Source organism: Carcharodon carcharias, chromosome 1 (genome assembly GCF_017639515.1).
Source record: "Carcharodon carcharias isolate sCarCar2 chromosome 1, sCarCar2.pri, whole genome shotgun sequence".
Classification (NCBI taxonomy): Eukaryota; Metazoa; Chordata; class Chondrichthyes; order Lamniformes; family Lamnidae; genus Carcharodon; species Carcharodon carcharias.
Genome location: NC_054467.1, coordinates 169,868,825 through 169,895,772, shown reverse-complemented (window position 1 = coordinate 169,895,772; position 26,948 = coordinate 169,868,825). Strand labels below are relative to the sequence as shown.

At 40.0% G+C, this 26,948-nt stretch overlaps 1 protein-coding gene across 4 annotated transcripts in view; it reads left to right on the top strand.

Annotated features, from left to right (window-relative positions):
* rnf180a (ring finger protein 180a) overlaps window positions 1–26,948 on the top strand; it is a 178,329-nt gene that overhangs the window by 16,584 nt on the left and 134,797 nt on the right. For all 4 annotated transcript variants that reach the window (XM_041190691.1, XM_041190687.1, XM_041190686.1 and 1 more), the window contains 3 exons: window positions 4,219–4,344; window positions 6,346–6,441; window positions 14,269–15,327. In XM_041190691.1, the coding sequence (XP_041046625.1) occupies window positions 4,234–4,344; window positions 6,346–6,441; window positions 14,269–15,327 (1,266 nt within the window). In that variant the 5' untranslated portion in view covers window positions 4,219–4,233. The remainder of the gene's footprint in view (window positions 1–4,218; window positions 4,345–6,345; window positions 6,442–14,268; window positions 15,328–26,948) is intronic.

Sequence of the window (26,948 nt, the reverse complement as noted above, 5' to 3'; positions counted from 1 at the left end):
ATCCCCACCCCCTTCCTGTTTCTTCCCCCTCCTTTTTGTTTTTTCCAATAATTTGTATAGATTTTTCTTTTACCACCTATTTCCATTATTTTTAAATGTATTTCCACCCATTTATACCTTTTATACCATTTATACCAATACCTTTTAGTATTCTCCCACCCCCACTAGAGCTATCTGTACCTTATCTGTCCTGTCTTCTACTCTTACTTAGCATATTCCTTTAGATAATATCACCACCTTCAACACCTCTTTGTACTTTTGTCTGTGACACCTTTTGGTTATCTTCACCTATCACTGGCTGCTTGTCCCAACAACCACCCACCACCCCCGCGCCCCCCCCCCCCAACTTAAACCAGCTTATATTTCACCCCTTTCCTATTTTTACTTAGTTCTGTTGAAGGGTCATGAGGACTCGAAACGTCAACTGTGCTCTTCGCCACCAATGCTGCCAGACCTGCTGAGTTTTTCCAGGTATTTCTGTTTTTGTTTTTGTTGTAGAGTAACTTGAAGGCTGTGCCTTGCTTCAGATAAAAAATCATTAATCTATTCAGAAAAACACTCGTAAGATTGCAAATGCTTTCGTTTCACAAACAGTTTAATGTATCATTGTAAATTAAGAGGTTTATTATTTATCTGCTGGGTTAAATTGTTTAAAGTCTTGTAGGAATATGGTTGAGGGAGCAGGTGGTGGGTCTGGGTCTTGTGGACAAGATGAGCTCAGAGAAGACACAATGGAAGATAGGAGAGAAACTAAAGAAAGGTACAAGTTCAAGAGTAGGATGGTGTGGGAAATTTTGCCTGGTGTGCTTAGGGGAAGGGAGGGAAGTGACAGGGGCAGCTAAAAGGATGGTCTCGATCTTATTGACAAAGAAATCTTGCACTTGTTGGAGGTGTAAATATCCTTCTGTAAAGATCCTAATAATTGCTTACTGTTGCATCCAGTTGTTAAATGATTCATGTGTATTTAATCTCTAATGTTGTCTGGAATTCTATTCCAAGTGCTAATTGTTTTTGTATGAAGAAGGATGTACTGATAAGTCCTAAATTAACTTTTTTTAACTAGCTTGACTCAGTGACCTGAACTTTTAGCTTGGCGGTGGGCGCGATTGCAGCCCTAGGATCGGCTGGGGAATGGACCGCCGACTGCGATCGGCCCCCGACCACAATTTCACGCTGGCTGCCCAGTTAACGGCCAGCCAATGTGAAGCGTGTGCTGAAAAGCTCAGCACTGCCGGGGGTGGAGGCGGGAGGAGGGTAGGCGACGACGTCAAAGCAGGTGTGGGCCGGTGCTGAGAGAAAGCTTCCTGAAGGCAGAGAGCCTAAGGGAGCTTTGGACCTGAAAATGTTCCAACAAAGTTTTAAAAAGCAGTAAAAAATGTTGGAGCATCACAATCAGGCCCTGAAAATATAGATGATAAAAATGCTGCCCACAGATTTTTATTTTTATTTTATTTCATAAACGGAATCCTTATCCTGCTCTTGAATGAAGTTTCATGAAAAATGTAAAGGCCTCCTGGCCAATTCATCCGTCTACCAACTGTAAGGTTGAATGGGCGACGGAAAATAGCAGACAATTGCAGCGTTAATGGGCTTAATTGCCCTCTTAATTGTCGGCGGGCAAGCTTTCGACTTTTGTGTTTGCCCACCGAGCAAAATATCTTGCAACTTCACATCCGATTGGGTTGGATGCACGCACACCTGATCAATGTAAAATTCAGCCCAGTGTTCCATTATTCCACTCTCTCAATTTAATATACTGTCATCTTGATTTACATTTTCCATACTGTTTACAATCGGTGTACCTCAATAAATCATCTTTCCAATGCCGCCTTTCCAACAACAACAGCTTGCGTTTATATAGAACTTTGAACATAGAAAGACACCTTAATGTGCTTCACAGAAATGTAATTAGAAAAAAACCTGGCTGAGAAGCCTAAGTTCTCCAGATTTTTTTTATAATTCAAACTTTAGGCACAAGGGATCATCCTTTTAGCTTTCTCTGTATTTGTTGCAGTTTAAATACCTTCCTTATATCTTGGCATCTAGAGCTGGACTTGACTTCCCTTGAATTATATTCCACCACTTTGGCTCTGTAGTTTAGCATTCTACTGATTTAGCTGCTTTGCATTGTTTGGACATGTTTATCATACAGTCTACTAAGACTCCTAGGTTGCTTTCAGCTCACTCTTTGCCTATCTCAACACTATTCACAGATGGTGTATGTTGCCAACATTTTCCATCGTATGTTACATTTATCTGCATAAAATGTCATCCTCCATTATTCTGCCCACTTGAATGTTTTGCACAAATCATTCTGTGATTTCTGAGCTGCCTCCCATTTATCCCTTTGCCCCTTTTTGTATGATATCTGCATTGTGCATTGAGTTCCTAAAGCTGGGTTATTTCTGGAAATTAATAAATTGGTGACTCTGACACTGAGTCCTAGGGCACCCCATTCTCCATTACAATAATATAAATAGGTTTTCTAATTTTAGCCTAACTGATATGATCCAAAAACAGAGTGTAAATGGTGCATCCTGTATGATTTCAAGAGTTTTTATACTTTATCTTATTTGTGTTATTGAGCTTATTCATGCTATAAGTAGCGACTTAACGGTAGTTTTTGATTGCAATGATTTTTTAACTCAATACATAGGTGTCTACTGAGCGCATGAAAGACCTTAAAAACTGAAAGTTTGGCACCTTCCATGAATGACCAATTTCAGTCATAAATTTTTTGCAAGATATGGATCTCAAGTTTGCTGTGAGCAAATTGATTTGTCATCTTCGCTCAGCATGATGGCTCTGTCCTTACTCGTGCCAAATCCTGTTCACCCATTACCCCTGTACTCGCTGACCTACGTTGGCTCCCAGTTTAGCAGCACTTCAATTTTAGAATTCTGATCCTTGTTTTCAAGACCCTTGTGGCCTCACCCCTCCCTATCTCTGTAATCTCCTCCAGCTCTACAACTTTCCGAGATATCTGTGCTCGTCTAATTCTGGTGTTTTCAGCACTCCCAATTTTAATTGCTCCACCATCGGCTGCTTTAAAACCTACCTGTTTGACCAAACTTTTGACCATCTGCCCTAATATCACAGAATTACCTGGAAAAACTCAGCAGGTCTGGCAGCATCGGCGGAGAAGAAAAGAGTTGACGTTTCGAGTCCTCATGACCCTTCGACAGAGCTTGAGTTCGAGTCCAGGAAAGAGCTGAAATATAAGCTGGTTTAAGGTGTGTGTGTGGGGGGCGGAGAGATAGAGAGACAGAGAGGTGGAGGAACAACACCTCATCTTCCGACTAGGGACTTTACAGCCTTCCGGACTGAATATTGAATTCAACAACTTTAGGTCGTGAGCTCCGTCCCCCATCCCCACCCCCTTTCTGTTTCCCCCTTCCTTTTTTTTTCCAATAAGTTATAAAGATTTTCCTTTTCCCACCTATTTCCATTATATAAAAAAAAACCCCACTAGAGCTATACCTTGAGTGCCCTACCATCCATTCTTAATTAGCACATACGTTTAGATAATATCACCAACTTTAACTTTAACACCTATGTGTTCTATTGTACTATTGTCGTTGACATCTTTTGATGATCTGCTTCTATCACTGCTTGTTTGTCCCTACAACCACACCCCCCCCTCCACCTCTCTGTCTCTCTATCTCTCCGCCCCCCCACACACACACCTTAAACCAGCTTATATTTCAGCTCTTTCCTGGACTCGAACTCAAGTTCTGTCGAAGGGTCATGAGGACTCGAAACGTCAACTCTTTTCTTCTCCGCCGATGCTGCCAGACCTGCTGAGTTTTTCCAGGTAATTCTGTTTTTGTTTTGGATTTCCAGCATCCGCAGTTTTTTTGTTTTTATTTTTTGCCCTAATATCACCTTGTGTGGCTCGGTGCCCTTTTTGCTTCATAATGCTCCTGTGAAGTCTCTTGGGGCATTTTATAATGTTAAACGCATTAAACAAATACAAGTTATTGTTGGGAACCTCTCACTAACTCTAATGTTGGGCTTTTCATATAATTATCAGCCTGTAATGGAAAATATATTTACAAGTATTTCAGATGTGTATGCTTTAATCAGAATGAATTTTTTGAATTGCTTTGTTGCATGTGTTGCAAGAAAGTTCAATTTTAACTAGTTTCTACACGATGATTTCTAATGTCTGTTATTCTGCAACTTGTTTGTAATTTTTTTGTGCTAATTCTCATACAGAAAAATGAGGATCCAATGGATGTTCACATAATGGAAGGATTTCTACGATGCCGGAAATGCAGAAGATTTGTATTGGATGCTGGTAGTTTGTCCCCTTCCCATGGGATGCAGCCTTCGAAATCACCTGTAGAGTACACCTTTAATAATTCTGTTACAAATGTGCAGGCTCCTTTAATTGTGGAATACAGATTGTATTTAGCAACTTGCTTTGTAGCTGTTACTTTTGTCACAGGTTTTCAACTGCTCCAAAATAAATAATATAACTGTTGCTGGTGAGTTTTTAATGGAAGGAAAATTGAGTTCAGGAGAAATACAACAGATTATTCAAACTCTCTTCCCAAGAAGAGTCGTCTTGGACTCAAGACATTAACTCTGTTTCTCTTTCCACAGATGTTGCCAGACCTGCAGAGTTTTTGCAGCATTTTATGTTTTTATTTCAGCTTTCCAGCATCCACAGTATTTTCTTTAATGATGAGGAGAAAGCAAATAGTTTGTTCAACAGTCTCAGCATTGCAACATTCAAATCAGACTGAGGGCTGGATTTTCACCCCCTGATTCAGACTGGGATGGAGGTGGGGGAGGGGGGGGTGGGTGGGGAGAGCCTGAAAAAATAGCAGCAACATTGTGTGGCCTTTGTTTCCAGTGTTGCTGATTTTCCTAAGGGTGGAAGGTTGGTGGGAAGTGGGCCTCTGAATTCGCATGTGCTTCTAAACAGGCCAAAAGTAGTTGAGGGCTTGTTAAAATCCTGACTCTGTAACCTCCTGAAATCTTTCCGGGGTAGTTGGCTTTCAGTAGCTGTCTCCCTCAGGCGAGGACTGTGTTGGGGGCAAACCATGGATACTAGAAAAGTTTAAAAAGATAAGCGTTCATGCTTTTCATAAGTTAAAATCTTTACCTCTTTCATGTAAAAGTGACAGAAACCTATCAAAGATCATGGGAGGAGCCATTATTAAGAACTTTGCTGTTTAAAGAATTGTCATTTTCCTGGCATCATGTGGACATCTGAGCAGAGGGCAAGGCTGTTTGGATTCCACCTGAGCACCAGTAAGACTATAACTGAAAATGGGTGCTGCAGCCTCAGAAATCAAGGCCATTGGTGATGAGGAACAGCTGTCTGCACGAAAAGGGTAGAGCACCAGGAATCAGGAGGTCAGAAGGGAGGGACAAGAGGAAGGAGAAGGATACAGTACCCTGAGTGCAGGATCTACAGGCAGAAGCGAAGCTTCCTGGAGATGACTGAGAACCAAAGGAGACGGCAATGCTCTAGAAAGGTCGTCAGAGACATCTGTGCCCTCGTCAGTGCAGACCTCTGCAGCGTCTCATTGGCAGCTGCACACTGGTACATCACCCACTTGACAGATTCTTCACCAAGGCTGGACAATACATCAGATTCACAACTGATGGCTATTGCAGGCTCAGAGGATACTGGGTCTGGTACCTAGACCTGTTAGGTGATGCCCTGAAATACCCTCCTGCAAGGGTTGCGGTCAATGTAGTTATCTACCGCACTCTCCATAACTTGGCCCTCTAGAGGAGTGTGGACCTTGTGGATAGTAAGGCCCTGGAAGGGGACAGCTCATAGTGGGAGGAGCAGGTGGGTAATAGAGGGGTAGGATTTGGAGGCATTGGGAGATGATGCTGACACAGAGGTGCCTCTACTGTATGATAAGCCTGCCACGGTCTGGGAAGAAGACATCCCTCCTCTCCCTCATGAGTGCCCGGCCTTCAGCTCCTCTGTGACAGCTCGCTTCCCTGTGGTGCAGTGGCAGTCTTTGGCACAAACACATTCACTCAGGACAACCAGCAGCCTTAATGATGGCTGTCTCGGGTGTTTGAAACCTGGCTCCATTCCTGCCTCCAATAGCCTTATGGAGACAAGTTCCCTGTCTAATTATCAGTTAAGGGCTCGTCCCCATGAAAATTCAAACTTCAGTCAGTTTTCCACTGGAGGTGGATTTTTGATGTAAAAACAGGCTGGTCTCCTGTTTCCTGCCTTGGTGGCAAAATCTGGCCTTGCATGTTTCACTAATTCTTCTAGCTCACACTTGGTGTTGGTTTCATCCCGTTTTTGTGTAGGGCCTTGGGAAGTTTTATTTACTTTACAAATGTAATTATCCTTTATTTTAGAATGCTGCTGAGGAATCTGTCGGGCAAAGCAACTGCATGGTTTGGCATGTGAAGTTAGAGGCTCTTCCTTCTTGGATAACAAAAGAAATAGAGAAGGTAAAGACCACTGAATTTAAAAATAGGGAATTCTGGAAGTACATAATTGGTCACCTTTTGAAGGTGTGGTTATTGTTTTGGGTGCAACCCGTCATCAAAAAACTGGGTTTAGCGTTTTTCTTTTTTCTAATATTTTGATTGTTTGACACTAACAGAGATTTGATATAAGCTAATAACTGAAAAATGTTTCTGAATTACATGCTACTTTTTCCACCATACTATGGCATCTTGTTAAACCAGTGTTTTACGAACCACAATGTTGCAATGTTAATTACATGGGTTCAGGTTGTTTTATAGTCTTGACTGACATTTTTACTCAAATGTATGAGCTACATTTTTAAGATGCTTTGTAGCCACATTATAGTTGTGCTATACTTGCATCACTCCAAGGGAAAGAATGACATTCTCATAATGCTTCATTTAATATCATGTAGAGTATAGGTTCATTGGCTGGTCAGGGTTTGGAAAATGCTCATAGAGTCTATTGAACAGTGTTAATACTGCAAGAGACACAAACCTGGAGCTGTGTCTCTACGTCAGTAATTAAAGCTCTAGACAGAAGTTTTGCTTATATTTTATAAGAGGGAATGATACTTCCAGACGACACACTCTCAGATGGGGAGACTGTAGGAGACTTCACTTTACTATTACTGAGCTCAGTTTTAGATGTCTTCTAATTCTAATTGTGTAGTGATGGTTTTACTTCTTATTCTACAGCTAAATTATTACATCATGCCTCATCCATAACCTTCGCTATTGGCAAACATTGATTTACATCAACTCAACATTCCAAGCAATAGGTATCATAGCAAAAGCTGCATTTATATGTACTGAAAAGATAAGTATATTGTTGTCAAACAGGTAATGCTACACAAGATATACAAGGCTGCCCTATATGACAATAGTTGGTGCAGCCTTCCAAACTGAAACACAGCAACCGATCATTGACCTATGGAATTTGAGAGTGTTAGATTTTAAATACCAAGAGCGCAACTTTACTTTGTGACTATAGAGCTCTTTCCTGGATCAGTAGTCACAATTACAGCCAGGTGGTATAATAAAGTACTGCTGTTGACGATGGATAATTCAGCCACCTGTAGTATAGTTGTACTCTTAGTGTATCCTGTTTTGCATTGGTGAGGAAAACATAGTATCCTGGAGAAGAATTTCTTCCTATGATGCTGAGTGTACTTCTGAATGATAAATCACCTAAACCTTCAGTAAAAGTCTGCAGACTACAATGATACTCTTCCTCTCTAAACAGAACATTATGAATGTGTTACAAAAACGGAATTACCTGGAAAAACTCAGCAGGTCTGGCAGCATCGGCGGAGAAGAAAAGCGTTGACGTTTCGAGTCTTCATGACCCTTCGACAGAACTAGGTGAATCCAAGAAAGGGATGAAATATAAGCTGGTTTAAGGTGTGTGTGGTGTGGGGGGTGGGGTTTGGGTGGGGGGAGAGAAGTGGAGGGGGTTGGTGTGGTTGTAGGGACAAACAAGCAGGGATAGAAGCAGATCATCAAAAGATGTCACAGGCAACAGAACAAAAGAACACATAGGTGTTAAAGTTGGAGATATTATCTAAACGAATGTGCTAATTAAGAATGGATGGTAGGGCACTCAAGGTATAGCTCTAGTGGGGGTGGGCGGAGCATAAAAGATTTAAAAATATTTAAAAATAATGGAAATAGGTGGGAAAAGAAAAATCTAAATAATTTATTGGAAAAAACAAAAGGAAGGGGGAAGAAACAAAGGGGGTGGGGATGGAGGAGGGAGCTCAAGACCTAAAGTATCCGTGTCCAGCCCATTTCCCGCGCATCCGCCCTCACGCCTTCTCCTCCCTCCCAGAAACATAATAGGGTCCCCCTTGTCCTCACTTATTACCCCACCAGCCTCCGCATTCAAAGGATCATCCTCCGCCATTTCCGCCAACTCCAGTATGATGCCACCACCAAACACATCTTCCCTTCACCCCCCTATCAGCATTCCGTAGGGATCGTTCCCTCCGGGACACCCTGGTCCACTCCTCCATCGCCCCCTCCTCCTCAACCCCCTCCTTTGGCACCACCCCATGCCCACGCAAAATATGTAACTCCTGCCCCTTCACTTCCTCTCTCCTCACCGTCCAAGGGCCCAAACACTCCTTTCAAGTGAAGCAGCATTTCAATTGCATTTCCCCCAACTTAGTCTACTGCATTTGTTGCTCCCAATATGGTCTCCTCTACATTGGAGAGACCAAACGTAAACTGGGCGACCACTTTGCAGAACACCTGCGGTCTGTCCGCAAGAATGACCCAAACCTCCCTGTCGCTTGCCATTTTAACACTCCACCCTGCTCTCTTGCCCACATGTCTGTCCTTGGCTTGTTGCATTGTTCCAGTGAAGCCCAACGCAAACTGGAGGAACAACACCTCATCTTCTGACTAGGCACTTTACTGCCTTCCGGACTGAATATTGAATTCAACAACATTAGGTCTTGAGCTCCCTCCTCCATCCCCACCCCCTTTCTGTTTCTTCCCCCTTCCTTTTGTTTCTTCCAATAATTTATATAGATTTTTCTTTTCCCACCTATTTCCATTATTTTTAAATATTTTTAAATCTTTTATGCTCCCCCCACCCCCACTGGAGCTATACCTTGAGTGCCCTACCATCCATTCTTAATTAGCACATTCGTTTAGATAATATCCCCAACTTTAACACCTATGTGTTCTTTTGTTCTGTTGCCTGTGACATCTTTTGATGATCTACTTCTATCACTGCTTGTTTGTCCCTACAACCACACCAACCCCCTCCACTTCTCTCCCCCCACCCAAACCGCACTCTCCCCCCCCACCTTAAACCAGCTTATATTTCACCCCTTTCTTGGATTCACCTAGTTCTGTCGAAGGGTCATGAGGACTCGAAACGTCAACTCTTCTTCTCCGTCGATGCTGCCAGACCTGCTGAGTTTTTCCAGGTAATTCTGTTTTTGTTTTGGATTTCCAGCATCCGCAGTTTTTTTGTTTTTGTTTTTATCTCTATTATGAATGTGTTGTCTAACTTGGAATGGGGCAGGGAAAAATAATTTGTGAAGTACTGTTTATTTCAGCTTCATGTTAAGTATCATTATTCAATACCAGAAGGGTTAGTAAGTCAATGAAAACTAATTAAATAAAGGGAATGATGTAGAGTACTCGTCTAGCAATTTAGAAATGGTAAATTCAAACCTCAGCACTGCAATTTGTAGAATTGAATTCAGTTGATCTGATGAACTGGCTTGCTCCATACTTAGCAATCTGGCCTACATTTGACTCAAGTCCCATGCTACGTAACTCTTCCGAGTAAAACGATTAACAACTCTTCCGAGTACAAACCCATTTCCATCTGTTTCAGATGAAGTTACATTGTTTCATAGTTTGTCAGTGTGAGATTTGAACTCTTGATCTTGGGGGTTATAAACCCAGTACCATAACCACTTGGCCATTTAGGCCAGTACCATAACCACTTGGCTATTTAGGCCAAGCATGAAGTTACGTTGTTTCATAGTTTGCCATTGTGAGATTTGAACTCTTGATCTTGGGGTTACAAGCCCAGTACCATAACCACTTGGCTATTTAGGCCAAGCCTTTTCCCATGCTATGTAGTAGACTTAGTCCCTAAGGGCAATTAGCATTGACATGTTGCACTATTACACGGCCTTTCAGGGGAATCACTGAGTGAAGGTGACCCACTACATATTGTACACTACATAGGGATAGAATTAAATACAGTATCTCACTACATCTTTTCCGATCTCATTTATGGGTAAACTCTACAAGCATAACATATGGAAAAGGGAATGGGTGAGTATTTTACCCAACAAAGAGGAGAGAAAAACTGGAGGGTATTCCAAACTCAGTAAGGTTGATTCACTTAAGCAATGACTAATGAACAAATTATTTGCCAAGCTCCTCAGTTCAGGGAATAGTAGGGAAGCATAAAGCAGTGGGGAAAAAATATCTTGCAAAAATGGGATGGAAACAAGTAAGTAAAATGCATCAGTAGTAAAGATCTTGCATGATTAGTGCTTTTTAAATGTCTAAATATAAAAAAGTTTGTAACTTGTAACAATGAAAATGGATTAGAAGAAGACATTGATGCATCAGCAGGATACAACCAAACTGATTAAATTGCATATTTTATGAAGTAAATACTAAGTACCAATTTTACTATTCTTGGATCTGTCTTTTGTTGCTATGTTTACTTTGATAATAGGAGAGGGACTCTTAGCCTTTACTCCAGTTTTGTCTTTTAACAATATAGGTTCTTTCATTAACTTTCCACTGAGTACTAATTTCAGTAGCAGTTTAGAATTATTTTTCTTAACTACTGAAGTTTTGCTGTGTTATATTGAGGAACTCATTAATGTAAATACTTGAAATTATTAACTGTACAGTTCTGGTTTGAGAAGGCCTAATTTTTATTTCGGCTACATTAAAAAGGCAGTTTACCTTTGAATCATATGCTTAAGATGTCTTTTTTTATTCATTTGCCACCTTACCCGAGTACTGTAGGAGATTTATAACTATGGTGGTTGTTTTGGAACTTTCCAAACCCTTTGCATAACAGGTGGACTAGGTGGTCACCATACAGAGCAAAAGTGAGTCCAAACTTCTGTTTTGCCTTTGATTGCAGTGACTTAGTTTGCAATACACCAGTGAAATTCCATTTTAAAATCTTATTTCAATAGTTAGGTCACAAGAACGGCTTTGCCAAATGTGTAAGCTGTGTGCTGTTGAGTTACGCAAATGGATCTAGTAACTCAATTTTTCATCAGAGGGTCACAAGTTGTTCCTGCATACCTGTACTACATTTGGAGAAAGAGTCGAATTAACATGGGTTATATGTGTTGTAGAGTCAAGTTACGCAATTTTCCACATTATTTTGAAAACTGATAAAGTTAAACATTCTGTTATTTTTGGGTGGGGAGGGGTGAACTGTGGCATGATTGTGACAAGGAAAGAGATTCAATTTGGGGTAGAACCCAGATCTGTTGAGTTTCTGACTTTTTGAACTCTCCCAACAAACTTGTTCACGGTTTGGGGGCCAGTGGACTTTATATGGTTACCCAACCCCTAGCCCACCAGCATTGCACATTTAATGTGTTTGTATATCATGGGGTGATTTCAGGCTACTGTAGAAATTTTACTCTGCTTGCCTCTGGAAGCAGGCGTGAACCTTGTGATTCTTGAGAAAGCCCCCCTCCCACCAAAAAAACTGAACACAAAGGTGTGGAGGAATTTAAGTTTACAAGTTGCCTCACCCCCTCTCTCAAGGAGCAAACATCAGGCAAATGAGATATGGGGAGCTACCACCTACTGTCAGCACAAGCCTAAATCCCTTATGTCCATCCTTCATTCAAGTTGGGTTATTTACTCCCTTATCCCCCACACATGATAGCGGAGTGGTCGGCTCATTAAAACAACTGATAACCTTTCATTCCACCATCACCCAAAGGGACTGGCAGTCAGGGAGCAGCAAAAGGCTCTTGGGTAACAGCTGCAATTCTGCTGACCAGCCTATTGGAGGGATGGTGCAATAGTACTTGTCTCCCATGTATGGTCTCCATACCTTATCAGTGAAGTCCTGTGGCTTATGGAGAATTCTTTCAGAAATGTAAAAAAAAAAATCTTTGGGGCCCTTCCAACCCATTTAAGTATTGCTTTTCACCTGGTGATGAATTTTGCTTTCCAGCAGCAGCAGGCCCCACATTGCTGGGGCGATTCCTGCTGAGAATTCGTTTGCATAAAGAACCAACCAGGTTGGGATTAATGCAGATTTGGTGCAGGGGTCTCTCCCTGACTTTCTTCTAATAAGAGGATGCAAATATAATTCATAAGTTTTGTTGTCATGATTATCTATTTTAAGTGGGTATATATTTGCTCTTGAAAAGGCTTCTACTTTGTAAAAGGAAGTATTTCTCATATTGAGAAACATATATATATTATATTTATTTCATAGAATCACAGAATTGTGACAGTGCAGAGGAGGTTATTCAATCCATTGTGTCTGCACCGGCTCTCCGAATGAGCAATTCATTTGGTGCCCTTCACCTGCCTTCTCCTGTAACCCTGCAAATCCTCCATTTTGAATGCTTCAGTTGAACCTGTCTCCACGACACTTTCAGGCAGTGCAATTCAGACCTTTAACCACTTGCTGCATGAATTTTTTTTTCGTATATTGCTTTTGTTTTTAATGTCAATTATTTTAAATCTGTGGCCTCTTGATTTTGATCCTTTTGTGAGTGGCTATGATTTCTCCTATCTCCTTTGTAAGTATTTTAGATGTTATATTCAGATATAATTTTTCAATGAATCTTGTAATCATTCTCCCTCCATAGCACAGTGACAGAGTCCCTTCAATAACAATTGAGGGATTTAATTTGCCTTTTTAAAGGTAATTTACAGACCGCAGATTTTTGAATTTTCTTACATCAACAATACCGAGCATTTGTACTTCTTTTCCATTAAAGTTTTAATACTCAGAACTTTCATAGGATTATTTAATTCCACAAAATTGACTATATTGAGCAAGTCTTCACAAATTTCTGCAATATAGCTGAGGACACAAACCTGTACAACATTATCTCTATTTAGGCTGGAGACGGTGCAAATTAGAATACTTTAACATGAAAACACAACACAAGAAATAGGAGCAGGAGCAGACCATATGTGTACCGTCGGCCTGCTCCACCATTCAATAAAATCATGACTGACCTTGAGCTTCAGCTCCACTTCCCTGCCTGCTTCCCATATTGCTTGATTCCCTGAGAGACCAAAAATCTATCTATTCCAGCCTTAAATGTATTCGATGATGGAGCATCCACTGCCCTCTGGGGCAGAGAATTCTAAAGATTCACAACGCTTTGGGTGAAGTAATTTCCTCTCATCTTAGTCCTAAACAATTGGCCCCTTATCCTGAGATTGTGCCTCCGTGTTTTAGATTCCCTGACCAGCAGAAACAATCTCTCAGCATCGATCCTATCAAGCCCCTTCAGAATTTTGTATGTTTCAATGAGAGTGCCTCTCATTCTTCTAAACTTCAGAGAAAATAGACCAGCTTGCTGAGCATCTCAACATAGGACAACCCCCTCATCCCAGGGATCAATTTAGTGAACCTTGCTGTACCAAATTAAGTATTGTGACAAATATCCACCCACTGTGATCAGGATGTAATTGGTGCCATTTTTAAATAAATAAAGATTTTTCTACAGGCATAAAATGGATGGAAGATAACAGTATTTATTTTCACCAAATAACAATTTTCTAAGAGTTTAAATGCTTTTTCCATCTGTGGAGCATCTCTACAGCATTTTAATTAATGTGTATTTTTGGGCTGCAAATCAATTGAGTTTTTATTATTTGTAGGTTAGGGATTTTGTTTTGGGATCTTGTTGAAAGCTTACACTGCATGTACTCTTACAGTCTGGTCTCAGTGACATACATGTGGATATTTCTTTGTATTCATAAAGCCACTTGCTTATTCATTGTTAAAGGCGGCTTTGTACATTTTTTTTCATTTGACATGAAATGGTTTGGAATTTTCAGGCACTACCGAATAATTCTAATATAACTGACAACTGTATTTGTAAAATCTGCTGCTATGTTATGTATTGTAAAACAACACAATCTGCTACATCAGGTGTCTCGGCCTCACTGTTATGTGGACTTTTCTGTGCTGTGCTAGATTCCACATTACACATAGAAAAGAAAAGCTGACCTTGTGAATTGAATGAAAGAGTTTATGTGGCCTATTTCCCGCTTTTTTTTGTTAAAATAACCAGATTGTTGTCTATTTCTTCTCCATAGTCATGGTGGACAATTGGGAAGCTGAACTGCCTGCACTGTGGGGCCCGCCTGGGGGATTTTAACTTTGTCAGCAATGCTAAGTGCCCTTGTGGGCAAGCAGTGACTGTACATATTTGTAAGAGCCGTACTGACTATGAAGCACCACGTTTAATCAGAATAATTGAGCCTGCAAAGGTGAAATCTCTACAGAAAGTACGGTACGTGTACAAATTAGAAACTGTGGAGAACATGGAGCGTGGGACAGAAAACATCATGTCTCTCCACAGGCATAAAGAATTTTTACATCATTCAAGAAAGATGGATCGTGAAAGAATAACTGAAGCACTTTGCCTGGAGGCAAGATCAGGCAGTCGAGGAATGGTAGAAGTTGACAGCAATGAATTTAACTTCAAAGCAGCTTATCCACAGCCATGGTCTTCTGCTTCACAGCCTCTGAGAGCCAGATGTACAATGATAGGTTTTCATAAAAAATCTCACAGTCTGGATTTTAGCAGCACAAACTCAAAGGATGCAGCTGTTAGTTTTTCAAGCATACATGGATTGTGCCCGCGATCTTCATCTTGTGGAATTATAATGCATCACATTGGTGAGATTGCAAGCCCTAGACAGTTTCCATTGGCAGAAGGTGCTAACCTACAGCTACCTGTATCTGAAGAATCCAACAGTCCTGCCTTTCAGAGGCCATACAGTCGAGAGTCTGATTTTGTGTCATGTTCTCAATCGTTCAATAATAGTCTCGTAGAAGAAGTGCAAGAGGATTTAGGTCCTGGGCCATCTGTGCTAAGACATTGCAGAAGCAAAGTTGTCAATGTTTCTGCCACTGTCCGAGGTTGGTCACCTGATTCGAGTACTGAAGCAAGTGACATAGAGGAGTGGGAGGAGGGACGTGATGCAGGCACAAGCAACCCTTGTAACGATTCAGCACCATGCGTTCCCTTATTCTCCACTCTAAGTGAAAGAACACTGAGTAAAAGACAGAGAAACAAACTTAAAAATTTGAAAAGAAAACAACGGAAACGAGAGCGATGGCATCAGAGCAAGTTGAAGGAGCCAAAACAGGTGAGTGCTTGAAAGCCTAAACCATTCTACATTCATCCAGGTAATGCTAATACCAGGCAGAACATTACAAAAAATCATTTATTAATATTTGAAGAACATCACCGGCAACAGAATGTTCATTTAAATTCTGAATAGAAAACTCAATTATTTTGGAAAGCAAAGGCTGTATTTTGATGGTGACGATCTAAATTCACATTTTAAAAGCAGTCGGACAATTTTTTTTGTTTATTTAGTTTGTTTTGCAATTTTTGAAACAAATGCAGTTTATTTTTTATGGAGAACAACATTGTAAAATGCTCTGTAATTTTTAGTGCTGAATGTTAAGAGGATATACTGGAGGTTGTGGGATATATAAGGCTGGAAATTCCAATTGGGTGCAGCTAAAGCTGTCATGTTATTCTGGCAGTGCAGGGAGAGCATGTGGAGAAAGTGCTCTGTAAGTGTGTCTTTGGCAATTACTGGACAACTCCAGGAATGTTGAGTAGCTCGCCTCGTATAGGCCTAGTAGAGGGTTGGGTCTGCTAAAGGTAGATACAAGTCCTGTTGTTCACCATAAGACTATACAAAGAAAACAGGAAATCTGAAGCTTGAACCATTTATAATAGAAGTCTATAGTGAAGGTAAGCATATCTTCATGCAGTGGATTAAAGATTGAGCACTGTTTTCTTTGAAGGTTGGTATTTTGGAGAGCCTTTAGTGTAGGATTTATATACTAGAATATGTATTTGAAATAGCAGTTAAATGGGGAATGGTAGGATTTTGACTCAGCAACAAGGAAGAAACAGCAATATATGTCCAAGCTTGGACGTGTGTGATGGAAGGGAGCTTGCTGCTAATGGCATACTCATTACGCTCTTATGATTTTGTGTGGTAATATTTGCTGATGAAACACTCTTGATGTGCTGTTGAAGTGCATCTTTTAGATAATACTACAATTACAGTGTGCTGATGGCAGGTGTTGAGTTCAGTGGCAGGAATTAGTTTGTGCTGGATTGTGTTGAACTTTTTCAGTTGATGCAGCTGTATTAACCAGGTGAACACTCCTGATTTAAATTTTGTATGGTAGATAAAAACAAAAAACTGTGGATGCTGGAAATCCAAAACAAAAACAGAATTACCTGGAAAAACTCAGCAGGTCTGGCAGCATCGGCGAAGAAGAAAAGAGTTGACGTTTCGAGTCCTCATGACCCTTCAACAAAACTGGTTGAAGTCGTCATGTCCCTTCAAAAGTTCTGTTGAAGGGTCATGAGGACTCGAAACGTCAACTCTTTGTATGGTAGATTCACTGAAACACTTAACCACAAAGTACCTCTGATCTGTTCTTGCACCATATACCTGGCATTTAAGCTTCTGGTTAAAGGTGACCCCATGGATGTTGATGGTGGGGTGGGTTGGGTGGTGCTTGGCATTAATGATGCCATTGAAAGTCAGGGGAATACGTTTGGATTTTCTGTAGTTGGGGTTATTATCTGTCAAATCATGGTACAAATGCATTGCATGAAGATTTTGCTCTAGACTCTTTATACTGATACGTTAGGATTGCTTTATCATTGTAATTATAAAATAATGTAGTTAGCAATTAACACTGGCATTGAAACAATTATTAAAACTGCACTTTAGGCTCGCTTACATTGTCTCCTTTTCTCATTTCTTCTGTTTGTCTGAGTCTTTGAAACTAGTGATCTGCAAAAGCAAAATCAATTTTTTGAGTCAAGGTTGTGTTGTTTTAAATTGGTTTTCTGTGCTTTTCTGTCTGTTTCTTTATATAATTGTATGAAATGTTTGTTTAATCTTATTTAAGTAACAGTGACAGGTTACACTTCTCACATCTTAGTTTAGTAGAATGGACAAGCATCTCAACCGCCTCGTTAGGGAAATTCATCAAAATACAATTTTGTTTACAGCACTTGGTGACATTCTTAACATAAATGTTTAAATTGATATGATCTAAAATGAGATTGAAGATGTTATATGTCAAATTTGACTTCCATGCTGTAGGAAATGCATTGCTTGATTTGTTGCTAAAACATCAGAAGCCGAATATCTCAAAATAGACTACAGAGAATTGCATGTCTATCACTCCCTCACCAGCCTTGTTGGTGTCAATAAACGCCTGCCTCGGTTATTTTGACTTCAGATTTCCCTTACTAAGTGCTACAATTTTAGCAAGTTCTGAGATGATACAGTAAAGGAATGCAACATGGATGACAACAGATCAGAATTGGATTGTATCTGCAGGAGCCTACTTGGTGGCCTTTCTCGTTCCAGGTTTTCTTGTGTACCTCCAGCTGGATACTTAAGATGGGGTCCTATATGCACAGTGTAGCTGGTGGCATTGAATCCCAAATGATTCATATGTGGTAAAATTTAGTTCTTCATTTAAAATGGCTGCCCCATTAAATTTAACTCCATTTTAGCACTTACGTGTATCCAATTGTCCCTCTAAAATGCATTCCAGTTATTTTTTTTTATGGAGGAATGTTGAGTAGTATATTGTTTAGTATTCTTAAAATGTGATTTTCAGATTAGGTTTTCCACATTAAATAAACTTTGAATTTACTTCGGGAAATGTCCAAGAGGTAGAGTTTCTACTTCGGGTGCAATCGGTGTTTTGGTTGTACCTAAAATGTTACCTGTTTTTAAGAAGTGTATTTTTTCTTGAATTTGTGTTGAAACTGATTTGCATAATAGTGAATATAAAATCTGCTGTGGATCCACCAGTGCAATCGGGCAGTGCTTTAAAACATAATTTGAAAAAAAATTGCTTTGAATATATATCTTGATATGTTTGAGTGGTAATTTGATGCAGTTTGATTAATGCAACTGATAATGGGACTCAAAAAATAAATGACACTGATTGAAAACAATTACTTATGAATAATCTGATTTTAAATGACTGAAAATGCCATTTAAAAATATGTAGAGCCATTTTCTAGTTATATTGGAATATGCTAGTTAGTTTCTTAGTAAATTAGAACAATTAATTCAAAAACTTTTAAAATTTGCATATTGTGTTCAAAAGAATCAGCATAATTTTTAGCGTCTCCATGAATGCCTACAAATGGAAACACCCAATGTTGATTAACTTATCCAGGGGGCTTAGCCAGTTTATTGGGCAGGGAGGGCTTCTAACTTTTTAAAACTAGCATGAAAGATTGTGAAAACTCAGTTTGTGCCAAACATGATTTGTGCTTCAAGTTCTATCATTTTTTTGCATGCACTACGTAAATTTCAGGTGAATTGTGCCAAAAAATTCCAACTGAGTGGAAATGCTACCCCAAATAACAGCCGAAAAAATTAAAAGCTTAATTCCTCATGTAGAGCCTTATCATCTCAGAACTTTCCCGTATTAAGGGATCTAGCAATTATCTCAGTTAGCCCAGAGTCACTACATTAGGTAGAGAAGTTGGCCAGAGTTTAACTCATGTTTGCTGTATAGTGAACCCTGCTAAAAGGCAAATGCGTCGGCAGCAGATAAGTGCAAGAAAGTGTTTTTGGGTTGAAAAGTCTGCCAACTTTCCCAGGCTTATACATCAAGGATATCCGGTTAGAATAATACTTGTGAAACCATCCCTTTGGGAGGAAAAGGGGAGGGGAGAAAGTAAGAATAAAGAGTTCAAAGGAAAACTTAGGGCAGGATTTTACTGTCGACAAGCGGGGGTGGGGCCTGCTCACTGACTCATAAAATGACGTGGGATGATATCGGGCGGAACTCCCGCGTCACCCCGCCCCATTTAAATTTTCAGGAAGGTGGGGGCGCAGCAAAATCAGCTGCGCGCCTGCCAATCTGTCAATGGCCAATTGAGGCATTGACAGATCAACTAAAGTACTTAGTGGACCTGCCCGTCCAACCTTAAGGCAGCAACTAGAAAAAACATGAAATCTCATCCACCAGCGGGATGAGGTTTCATGTAGGGTTTTAAAAATTTTAATCAACTTGATATGGAAAATATTTTCCATATCAAGTTGATTAAAATTTTTAAATGTGACATTTTTAATTTTTAAATGTGACATTGTCACATAAGGGGACATGTAAGAGAAATCTTATTTTTCTATTTTTGACTTTTTTACATTTACAGATGATCATCCTGAGGTTGCACTTAGCCTCAGGGAGATGTGTTCACTCTTTCGTACGCATGTGCGAAAGAGCGTACTCTCAATTTTAGTGATTTCCCCGCCCACACAGGGAGCGCATAGCACTTCTGTGCGGATGTCATGCTGGGCGGGCCTTAATTGGCATGCCCACGTAAAATGGTGCTGCGCCTCCGATCAGGGGCGCCAATTGGAAGAGCGCCTGCACATGCCCGCCCATCAACTCCCCCCCCCCCCCCCCCCCCCCCCCCTCCAAAATGGGGGGAAAATTCTGCCCTTAGGGTGGGATTTTATAGCCCTGCCAGTCACTGGGATTATCTGGTCCCACCAGAAGTCAATTGACTTTTGGCTGGTCCATCGAAGCTCCCACAGCAGGCCCCACTGCGACAGGGCCGGAAAATCCCAGCCTCAACCTTCAATTAATCCTGATTAATTTCGAGCTGCTTCACCTGGTCTTGCGTAAATTTATATAATAAAGAGCTCTTTTTGTAGCAGTGAACTTATGAACTATTACATATTGTATATTAATAGAAGTTTGCAAAACTTCTAATGTGTATTGTTGAAATATGTAAAACCATCCCACAAAAAATTACATTCTGTAAGTATGTGGTAAGTTTAAGAAAGCCAGGCTTTAATTGTCTGTTGATCCCTGTAGTGCTGTATACCATTTTTATACCATGCTTTGAAAAGCTGTAGAAGTACAACTTTCTATTAAGGAACAACATGCTGTGAGCCTTCCTACGTGCACCATTTGATTATATATCATAGAACTTATAATAGTTGTAAATATAATGATAGCAGCCAAACTAACATGGCATGCTGTAAGAAACAAAGGAAACAGATCAAGTGCTGGAAATTGTATGAAAGCATACACTTAGAATGCAGAGGCAGTATGAAAGAGAAGAGATGTACAGGTTTGAATCTTGCTTTCAACCCCTCCTGTTCATTGCATAATACGTGGCTGTAAAAAAAATGCACTTTTGTGTGTAAACCATATGATCCTGCAGAACAAAATAAATATTGCTAAAGTTTTTTGTTTCTATGCTCTGAAACTTTTAGACAGACTATAGTCTATGTGACTAGTGTATCTACATATATCCTAGAGGCCTAATGCAGGTAAAAACATTGGGCTAATTTTTATTTTATGTGCTCCTGCTACATTGGAGTTACTGGGAATTTGGACAGATGCTATTTTCACGATTATCTATCCATTACTTTTAATAAACAAATTTGTGAGGTGTGTAAATTGGGAACGTGCCTAAATTCCAAATGTACGCTGTTGGTGCATGAGCTCTGTGTTGGTAGTATTAAAGGTGACTTTGTAGAAACAACTTAATGAATTAAATTCAGCTATAAGCTCAGGGAGTATGCCAAAATGAAACGTTTTCCCATAGCCTTAATTTGGTATATCTGTTTTAACTCAGTGAAGTTAAAAACAAATAAGCTGCCATCAAGAGTCATGTTCCAACATAACTCAATAACAAATGAGAGGATTTGCCAGTAGTTTCCAAAGCAAATTGAAACAAGTTCGTGATGTGTGATTTGCTCAAATATATGTATGATTGCCAATTACCTTTTTGAGCTCAGCTGACAATTATTCAAATTTAGGAAGCTTGGCAGTGGTTTTCAGGGATAGTGAGGTCATGATTGATCTGCACCTCAACTCCATTCACCTGCCTTCGCTCTATTCCCTGACACCCTTACCTAACAAATATAAATGTTAGTTTTGAAAGCTCTAGCTTCCCAAATATCCAAACCCTTTTTGAGGAGATAACTCCAGATTTATTCTATCCTTTGTGTGAAAAAGTGTTCATTCCATGGGTTAGTTTTAATTTTAAGATTATGCCTTCTGACCTTGATTCCCCAACCAGAGAAAATAGGTTTTCCATATCTACCCTTTAAAATCCTTTTAACTTTTTGAATACCTCAATCAGATCATCCTTTAATTTCCTACACTCCAGGGAATACAAGTCAAGTTTATGCAACCTGTCCTCAGTTCTAAGACCCTGTAACGTTCTGGTGAATCTGCACTGCACCCTCTCCAAGGCCAATATATCCTTCCTGAGGTGTGGTGCTCAAAATTGAACACAGTTCTCCAATGTGGTCTCACTAAGACTCTAAAACTGAAGGATTACTTCCCGCTTTTGTATTCCAGCTCCTTTGAGATAAAGACCAACATTCCATTAGCTTTTTTGTACCTGTATACTGACCCATAATGATTTGTGTACTTGTACTTCTAAATCTCTGTTTCTTTCCAGTTCCCAGTGCCATACCATTTATAAAATTAACTAGTTTATTTTTCTTAAATTCCAAAGAGGATGACCTCGCACTTGCCCATATTGGACTCTGTTTTCCATAGTTTTTCCCACTCACATGATCTGCTTATGTACGAATTAGGAGCTGGAGCAGGCCACTTGGCCCCTCGAGCCTGCTCTGTCATTCAATAAAATCACGGCTGATCTGAATGTAACCTCGACCCCACATTCCTGCCTCTTGTTAATCAAGAATCTACCCAGCTCTGCCTTAAAAATATTCAAAGACACTGCTTCCACGTTTTGAGGAAGAGAGTTCCAAAGACTCTTAACCCTCTGAGAGAAAAAAATTCTCCTCATCTGTCTTAAATGAGTGACCCCTTATTTTTAAACAGTGACCCTTAGTTCTAGATTCTCCCACAAGAGGTAACATCCTTTCCACATCAACCCTGTCAAAGCCCCTCAGGATCTTAAAAGTTTTAATTAAGTCACCTCTTGCTCTTCTAAACTCCAGTGGTTACAAGCCTAACCTGTCCAGCCTTTCCTCAAAGACAACCTGCCCATTCCTGGTATTAGTCTAGTAAACCTTCTCTGAACTGCTTCTAATGCATTTACATCTTTCTTTAAATAAGGAGACCTGTACTGTACACAATACTACAGATGTGGCCTCACCAATGCCCTGTACACTGAAGTATAACCTCCTTACTTTTATAATCAATTCCCCTCAGAATAAATGCTAATATTCCATTACCTATTTCCTAATATTTCCTAATTACCTGCTGTACCTGCATACTAACCCTTTGTGATTTATGCATTAGGACACCCAGATCCCTCTGAATCTGAACTCCTCAATCTCTCCCCATTTGGATAATAAGCTTTTTTATTCTCCCTGCCAAAATGAATGATTTCACATTTGTCCACATTATACTCGATTTGCCAGATATTTGCCCACTCACAGCCTATCTATATAACTTTGTAGTTTCCTTATATCTTCTTCCAATTTACTTTCCTACCTATTTTGTGTCATTAGTAAATTTAGCAATCATTCCTTCGGTCCCTTTATCCCAGTTTATATAAATTGTAAAAGGTTGAGGCCCCAGCACTGATCCCTGTGGTACACCACTCGTCACATCCAGCCAGCCAGTAAAAGACCCATTTATGGCAACTGTCTGCTTCCCATTAGCAAGCCAATCTTGATTTTTGCAACATCAGAATGTTATTCCCAAGATCACTTGAACCACTGTGACTGTTTAAAAACTAACTATAGCTATTTATCTTGTGATACAAAATGATGGAATCAAGTTTAAGTCCTGATATCTGGTATTTTATCGAAAAAGAGCTTCTTTGTGTTTTGTTGGAAAAAAGCCAACCAAAATTGCAATATCAATGTTGGTGATACTAATAATAGCAAATGAGAATAGCATACCTTTAGGCGCTTTACATCAGATCACATCAAACAGAGATACAAAATTAAGGCCTGTCAAGGTTGGCTTGAAATAGACAGCATGCCAAATCAATGGGACAATCTCAAAAGAGCTTAGTACACCAACAACCAAACAGTGATAAAGTTGACATAAGAGTACTTCACAGTTTTTTTTCCTCTGTGGAAACCTTTAGTTCAGTTCAGCTTCATTTACCTCTTCCCAATTAAAGGATGTTCTAAATTTCTTTTGATGAATCATGCTCTTCGAAAGAGTTGGTTGTTATTCCTGATATTGTACTTTTTTCATAGCTTGGAAACATGGAATGTCATTTCGTTAAGTTGGGGCTCTTAGTAATCAAAAGTTGTTGGACAAAATAGATTTGGGCTATTTTGTGATAAGCATATTTTCATCATCCACATGATTTGTATTGGCATTTTTTTTATTCATTCGTGGGATGTCTGCATTGCTGGCTGGAGCAGCATTTATTTCCCATTCTTAATTGCCTTTGAGAAGATGGTGGTGAGCTGCCTTCTTGGACCACTGCAGTCCATATGGTGTAGGTACACCCACAGTACTGTTAGGAAGGGAGTTCCAGGATTTTAACCCAGTGACAGTGAAGGAACGGCGATGTATTTCCAAGTCAGGATGGTGAGTGGCTTAGAGGGGAATTTCCAGGTGGTCATGTCCACATGTGTCTCCTGTCCTTGTCCTTCTAGATGGTAGTGGTCATGCGTTTGGAAGGTTCTGTCTAAGGAGCCTTAGTGAATTCCTGCAGTGCATCTTGTAGATGGTACACACTGCTGCTGCTGCGTGTTGGTGGTTGAGGGAGTGAATGTTTTTGGAAGGGGTGCCAATCAAGTGGGCTGCTTTTTCCTGGATGATGTCAAGCTTCTTGAGTGTTGTTGAAGCTGCACTCATCCAGGCAAGTGGAGAGTATTCCATCACACTCCTGACTTGTGTCTTGTAGATGGTGGACAGGCTTTGGGGAGTCAGGAGGTGAGTTACTCACTGTAGGATTCCTAGCCTCTGACCTGCTCTTGTAACTACAGTATTTGTATGGCTGATCGAGTTCAATTTCTGGTCAATGGTAACCCCTGGGATGTTGATAGTGGGGGATTCAGTGATAGTAACGACATTGAACATCAAGGGACGGTAATTAGATTCTCTCTTGTTGGAGATGGTCATTGCCAGGCACTTGTGACCATTTGCAGTTTCAGAACAGCGTGGAGCCTATTCTTTCCCATTGTCTTGGCAACTAGATGCTGCCTCCATGGGAAGCTCTCTTTGCAGTTTCTGTGTTTAGATTCTGAATTTGCATTAATCCAGAACAGGATGATGTTTTCAGGATGATGTGGCCATATTTTGTGTTCCATCTACCCTGTTAAATCCCTGTACCTTTAATTAGCAAGGACCTTAAAATATAATGCTAATGAAATCTCCTGCCACAGGGTCAGCTGTTGTTCAGTGGGTAGTGCTGTCACCTCTTGTGGGTTCAGTCCTATTCCAGAGACTTAAACACAAAATTCCAGGCTGACATCCTAGTGCAATATTAAGGGAGTGCTATAAAGTGGGTGTGAAAGGCCCTAGGCAATATTTCGAGTAAGAGCAGGGGAGTTATCCTGCCCAATTATCTGAAAGTCACAAAAAGCTAACATAAAGTTCAGGAGGTAACAGGGAAGACAAATGGAATGTTGGCCTTTATTTCAAGGGGAATGGAGTATAAAGATAGGAAAGTCTTGCTAAAACTATATAAGGCGCTATTTAGACCACACCTAGGATACTGTGAACAATTTCGGTCCCCTCATCTAAGGAACGATATACTGGCATTGGAGGCAGCCCAGAGAAGGTTCACTAGTTGATCCCGAATATGCAGGGATTTTCTTATGAGGTGAGGTTGAGTAGGTTGGGCCAGTACTCAATTGAAGTTTAGAAGAATGAGAGGCGACGTTATTGAAACATATAAGATTCTTAGATGGCTTGACAGGGTAGATGCTGAGAGGTTGTTTCCCCCTGTGGGAGAGTCTGGGACCAGAGGGCATAACCTCAGAGTAGGGGGTCACCCATTTAAGACAGATAAGCAGGAATTTCTTCTGAGGGTAGTGAATCTGTGGAACTCTTTACTGCAAAGGGTTATAGAGGCTGGGTCTTTAAGTATATTGAGGGCTGAGATAGATGGATCTTTAATCAGTAAGGGAATCGAGGGTAATGGGGAAGAGGCAGGAAAGTGGAATTGAGGCTTATCAGATTAGCCATGATCTCATTGATGGGTCGAATGGCCTACTTCTGCTCCTTCGCCTTATGGTCTTATACTTATCTCTTAATCAATATCATTCAAAAAACAGTCAGCCGGTCATTGTCATATTATTGTTTTTGGGAGCTTGCTGCGCTTCCTGCATCACAATAATAACTACAATACTAACAATCACTTCAAATGTACTTAATTGCCTGTTTAAAAAATTAAATAAATAAATAGATTTCTACCTTGGACTCAATAGGCTTCCTCCTGAGCAGTAATGACTCATGACCCTGTCATATCTTGGACCCCTATTATTATGACCACAGTGAATATTAATTGCTGAGCAAGCCAAATCTCAGAGGGAAACTTGTTTTACTGATCATAATGTTTTCTTTTGTATTTTGAAAATGAGTGAAAGATTTACTGATCCCAGAAGTGTAGAATCCCAGTAACACTTTTAGGATTTTAAACTTAAGATTTATTAACAAGATTAAAGTTGCAAAGTTAAAACAGTCTTACAAAACATCGCCCCAAAGAACACATTTGATCAGAACACAAAAGTAAACTACTTGGCTGCAGCTCCCTTATAGATTTTTAACTATAAGAATCCAGTAATATTACCCAAGGTAATTGCTGTCACTTTAGTAAGGGTATGCTGCATGACTTCTCACTCTCTTTCATTCTGCTGTGGAAATCCAAGAAAGTTCAGAAAACAAACTGCTGTCTGAGACAAAGACTTTTCTGGTCTCACTGGATGGCTGTTTCAGATCTCTCAATTTTTCTCAGCACAGAGCTGGTGTCAGGACATCTCCCCCACACAGCCACCACAACTCAACTAAACATGTTTCCTTAAATATCTTTTTTCCCTTTCGTCTTAGATTCCATTGTCGCAAACACTTTTTTTAAATTCAACTTAACCAAATATAAAAATTTTTCCTAGTGCCTCCACTTTCGCGTCAAATAAAATTGAATAACCTTCTCTTGTTTGCTTATGAAACTGTTGCAAGCTGTACAAGTTCCTTGTCACTTCTAAATACCCCTTTGAAATTTAACTGTTGAAAAGCCTATTTAACAAATAAATAATTAAATTTCCAGCTTGGACTCGATAGGCTTCCTTCTGTACCTATTACCTAATGCAAATTTTAAAACTTAACCTATTTACTTTTACATTCAACTTCACCATAGCGCTTCATTATAAATGCATGCATGTAGCACATTTATCTTTCATCTCTCAGTTCCCACAGACACGCTGCCTTTACTAACCCCCAGTTTAATTAATCATGGACACACACACACACCCTGCTTTACAGAATACCACCATATTCCCAAAGTATTAAAATAAAAACATCCATTTTCACACCAGTAATCTGGTGGGAAAGGGTGTTAATGTGGCCTTACAGCATCTATCTATGTCTTAATGATGTAAAGGAGTTCATGGTGTGTTCCTCCTGCCACTCAAACCAGAAAACTCCTCTTGAATCACACCTGCTGCAACTTAAAAAAATGGTGGCCTATATACAAAAAATGATGCAAACTGAGGGATTACTTTTATGCAAATGCAGAAAAGAACTAGGTGCATGAAGATGAATTTTCAGTAATTCATGTTGTATTATCATC